The 4,520-nt window shown below is 44.2% G+C and overlaps 1 protein-coding gene across 1 annotated transcript; it reads left to right on the top strand.

Annotated features, from left to right (window-relative positions):
- The first annotated feature begins 2,204 nt into the window (after positions 1–2,204).
- On the top strand, positions 2,205–3,935 carry LOC138667741 (uncharacterized). Its single transcript, XM_069755838.1, has 2 exons — positions 2,205–2,768; positions 3,241–3,935. The coding sequence occupies exons 1-2, from the start codon at positions 2,349–2,351 to the stop codon at positions 3,766–3,768; spliced, it is 948 nt and encodes a 315-aa protein (XP_069611939.1). The 5' UTR covers positions 2,205–2,348; the 3' UTR covers positions 3,769–3,935.
- The last annotated feature ends 585 nt before the right edge of the window (positions 3,936–4,520 follow it).

Below are 4,520 nucleotides of genomic sequence, written 5' to 3'. Positions count from 1 at the left end.
TTGGGTTATAAAAAAACAAAAACTCTGATGATCCCCTGGACCACCTTCAAATTCATTATGATCAAATTGAAAGAGCATGGTACCATAACAAACCTGCCAAGTGAGGGCCACCCACCAAAACTCAGCCCGGGCGAGGAGGACATTAATTTAGAGGCCGCACCGAGACCAAAGGTAACTTTGAACGAGCTGAAAAGTCCCCAAGCGGACACTAGAGTATCTATCAATACGACCGCAATAAGCCGTACACTCCATAGAGATGGTCTTTATGGAAAAGTGGGCTGGAAAAAAGCCTTTACTTAAACTTAAAACAATGCTTACAATTTTTGAGTGTAACAAAAGACGTGGGAGATACCCCAAATATATGAAGTAAGTTGCTGTCGTCAGATGAGACCAAAATTGACTTTTTTGGCTACCCAGGTAAACGCTATATCTGGTGCCAAAGCAACACAGCTCATCACCCCAAAAAGACTATACCCACAGTGAAACATGATGGTGGCATCATCATGCTATGAGGATGTTTTTCGGCAGCTAGGAAAGGGAAAATGGTTTGAGTTGAGGGGAAGATGGATGGTGAGAAACAAGGATATTCTTGAGCAAAACCTGTTTCAGACAGTCAGTGATTTGAGACTGAGACAAAGGTTTACCTTCCAACAAGAATATGACCCAAAGCATACTGCTAAAGCAACACTCGAGTGGTTTAAGGGGAAAGGTGTAAATGTTTTGGAGTGGCTTAATCAGAGCCAGCCCAGGCCTTCATCCAATTGAATCAAACTCACATACCAAGCAAGTCAACAAAAAATGTAATTCCTCAACATAATGTTGAAGGTTGGACTAGGGGGCTCGATATACACGGATGTGTTCTGAAAAGACATGTATGTGAATGCTCTTCTTCACACCTCAGCCCATACCCCATCATCAAAGCAGTCCCAGTTGCCAAATCCTCAGGATGAAGAGGATCTGCTCCACCACTGAGGAATGTGAATGACAGGCCACTGATCTTAAAATAGGATTCCAAAGTAGAGGATACAGCAATAGGTGCATCAAAAATGGGTAACTAAGGGTACCGTCACACAGTGCAATTTTGATCGCTACGACGGCACGATTTGTGACGTTACATCGTCGCTTAATTATCGCTCCACTGCGGTCACACTTCACGATGTACGGCGCTGGAGCGATAATTTCCTGACGTATTTGCGATGTAGAAGTCGTATGGGACAGTCGTACGGTCGTGTCACACAAGACGATTCAGAGCAAATTTTGCATAATCTGTGCGTGACGTTGTTCACTAGGGGGCGTGTCGAGCTGCTAGCTATGTGCTGATAGGCCACAGGTTCTGTGCACACAATTGGTTGGAAAATTTGTCACCTGAGCGCTATTGTTTCCAAGCCACCTCACCGGTTTCAAAATTTCCTTTCTTCACTTTGTACTTGGACACTTGTTGGACTAGGACATCGGATTCAGTATTTCACAGAATATTCCACGCTTTGCACCGCAGCTTCGAGGTATGTTACACCGCTTGGGCATAGTGGATGGAACGATGTACTGTCGTCATGAGCGCTTTGTTCCGTCGCTGAAGCGATGCGGATGGTACGCTGTTGTGACTGGTTGTGACTGGTGGGCTAGAGCGTGGTAGATGGAACGCTGTTTGGTCGGCATGACCGCTTCGTTCCGCCGCTGAAGCGATGCGGATGGTACGTGTTGTGACTGGTTGTGTCTGGTGAGCTACAGCGTGGCAGATGGTACAATGTATGGTCACCATGAGCGCTTTGTGTGGCTGCTGTAGGGAAGTGGGCGGTACACTGTTCTGGGTTATGGTGGCCTATGGCGTGGCAGATGAAACAAGCGATGCGGATGTTACGCTGTTGTGACTGGTTGTGACTGGTGGGCTAGAGCGTGGTAGATGGAACGGTGTTTGGTCGGCATGACCGCTTCGTTCCGCCGCTGAAGCGATGCGGATGGTACGCTGTTGTGACTGGTTGTGACTGGTTGTGACTGGTGGGCTAGAGCGTGGTAGATGGAACGCTGTTTGGTCGGCATGACCGCTTCGTTCCGCCGCTGAAGCGATGCGGATGGTACGCTGTTGTGACTGGTTGTGTCTGGTGAGCTACAGCGTGGCAGATGGTACAATGTATGGTCACCATGAGCGATTTCTGTGGCTGCTGTAGTGAAGCAGGCGGTACACTGTTTTGGGTTATGGTGGCCTATGGCGTGGCAGATGGAACAATGGATGGTAGGCATGAGCTCTTTGTGTGGCTGTTGTTGTTAAGCGTTTGGCACACTGGCAAAAGTATTGTTTAAAGGACTCTTTGTCAACCGTGTAATTTTTTTTTTTTATAATTATTTTTCAGATGTCAAATCGTGTGGAATTCATCAGGGATTTCATCGAAATATACCAGTCTTTTCCCTGCCTCTGGAAAATCAAATCTCCAGAGTATTGTAACAGGGAAAAGAGCCAGGAGGGTTATTTAAAGCTCATTGAGCTTTACAATCGTCATGCACCAGAAGAGCCAGCAAACGAAGCGGTTATTAAAAAGAAAATTCAGGCGCTCCGCACGGTGTGGAGGAAGGAGCTTAACAAGGTTCTTCACACTACAAAGTCCGGGGCTTCCACCGAAGATGTTTATGTGCCAAAGCTTTGGTATTTTGAACATCTGAATTTTCTGAGGGACCAAGAGGTGCCACGGACTTCCACGTGTTTTCGCTTGTTGGCACCTGTGGAACAAATTGTTTCGGAGAACCACGCCGAGCAGGAGTCACAAGGGCAACAAGTAAGTAGCTCTTTGGACGAAAGTTCACCAATGTGTCCTATAATTACATAAATTTTCTCTGCATTTCATGTTTTATACTTCTGATTATCACATCAGTTTGAAGTTATTACAAAAACATGTCCACATAAGTAACCCTGTCGCAGTAAAGTATTATATGGGGAACTTAATATGTATGAAATGGCGATATTTCTAAACCATACCATCTAAGCAATATAGAAAATAGTATCGCTTCAAGCTGCCGATGTACTCTTGTTGAGACTATTTAGACTATAAAATATTCATCAGGTTCCCCTAGCAGTCAGAACAGTGTAGTTAAAAGTATTACATAAATGGGAAGGTTAAAGAATATTACTAAGCTTAAAATATATTACAACCTTTTTTTACCTACTACGAATATATAGTTTGGATGCAGTTATGGTGGTCAAACTTTTTGTTGCCAGGTTCGTAACTTGTTTTTTTTTTTTTCCCCCAGGATGACAGTGCGCAGGACAGTACACTGGACTGTTCACAGGACTGCACGACAACAGATTTAGTGGAGGCTGCACCTGCCAGGACTCAATCGAGGCAAGGTCCAAGGAAACGGAAAGCCACATCAGACGTTTCACATGAACTGTTGAGCCTTGCAAAAAAGGTGTTAACAAACAATGTTAGCCCTGCGTTGCAGGGGTTTGGACACTATGTTGTTGACAAACTGGCCAAAATGGACGACAGCCAAAGAACACTAGCGGAGCGTCTAATATTGGAAGCAGTAAACAAGGGTACAGATGGCGATTTGGACAAGCACACTCGTTTGGTCTATTCCCGGCCAATGCAGCGGACAGAGCCCTCATATTACAATGGCTGGTCACAGTGTCAGACACCAATGCGACACAATGTTCCCGTTTCCCACTTCGGCCAGCCACCCCCTAACCACTCCTACACGCCAATACCTTCACATATGGCTTCGCCCGTCAGGCACCAAAGTTATCAGCCGGAAGAATCGTCGTATCACAATTTGTGATTTCCTAACTTCTTTTACATTACTTTTTATTTTATTGTCTTGTTAAAATAATGTTTCAAATAAAAGCTTTTATTAGAAATTCTATCACGACTGTTTGATTGGTGTGTCTCGATCACAGCACTGTATGAGGGCACAAATTAACGTAACAAATTCATGTACAGTTAACTAATACAAAAAAAATTGAATCATAGTTTAACTAAATATTTTTAATGTAACAACCAAAAATGTATTATTGGCCCGCCTCCAACTGTTGGCACTTGTCCCTGTGGTGGGATATATATATATATATATATATATATATATATTATTTTTTTTTTTAAATTAACAAACTTTTGTTAACTGCACAACACACAACATAAAATGTTCATAAACCCGGTTTCTATTTTGGCCCCGCCTCCAACTGCTGGCACATGTCCCGAAGCTTCTGCAGCTCCTCCATTGCCACATTGTGCTGCTCCTGAATCCGCGCCATAGTGTGGATAAGCCTTTCTATGCCGGCTTCAAGATCCTCCTTGTTCACACTGACGACAGCTGTGGGTCAAAAAACATAACATTAATAACACTGTAGTCTCCCGATGTGTCTTTGCTTCTGTGAAGGAAAAAAGAAAAAAAAACAGTCAGCATATAAGGCAATACTGACTTGGTTGGGGGTGAAAGAGTGGGCCTGCAACAAAATCAAAATAACTTTATTGTGGGAACCTACTAGGATGTTGAGGCACGGAGGGCACTTCGGGATCAGAGTCCGTGTTGAA

Source organism: Ranitomeya imitator, chromosome 2 (genome assembly GCF_032444005.1).
Source record: "Ranitomeya imitator isolate aRanImi1 chromosome 2, aRanImi1.pri, whole genome shotgun sequence".
NCBI classification, from domain to species: domain Eukaryota; kingdom Metazoa; phylum Chordata; class Amphibia; order Anura; family Dendrobatidae; genus Ranitomeya; species Ranitomeya imitator.
The sequence above is the reverse complement of the archived record's forward strand: the minus strand, read 5'-3'. Positions and strand labels throughout refer to the sequence as shown.

Bases quoted from the DNA above. Each gene is read 5' to 3' on its own strand.
- LOC138667741 (XM_069755838.1), top strand. From the start codon at position 2,349: ATGTCAAATCGTGTGGAATTCATCAGGGATTTCATCGAAATATACCAG. The intron at 2,769-3,240 runs GTAAGTAGCTCT...TTTTTCCCCCAG, and splicing joins AGGAGTCACAAGGGCAACAA to GATGACAGTGCGCAGGACAG.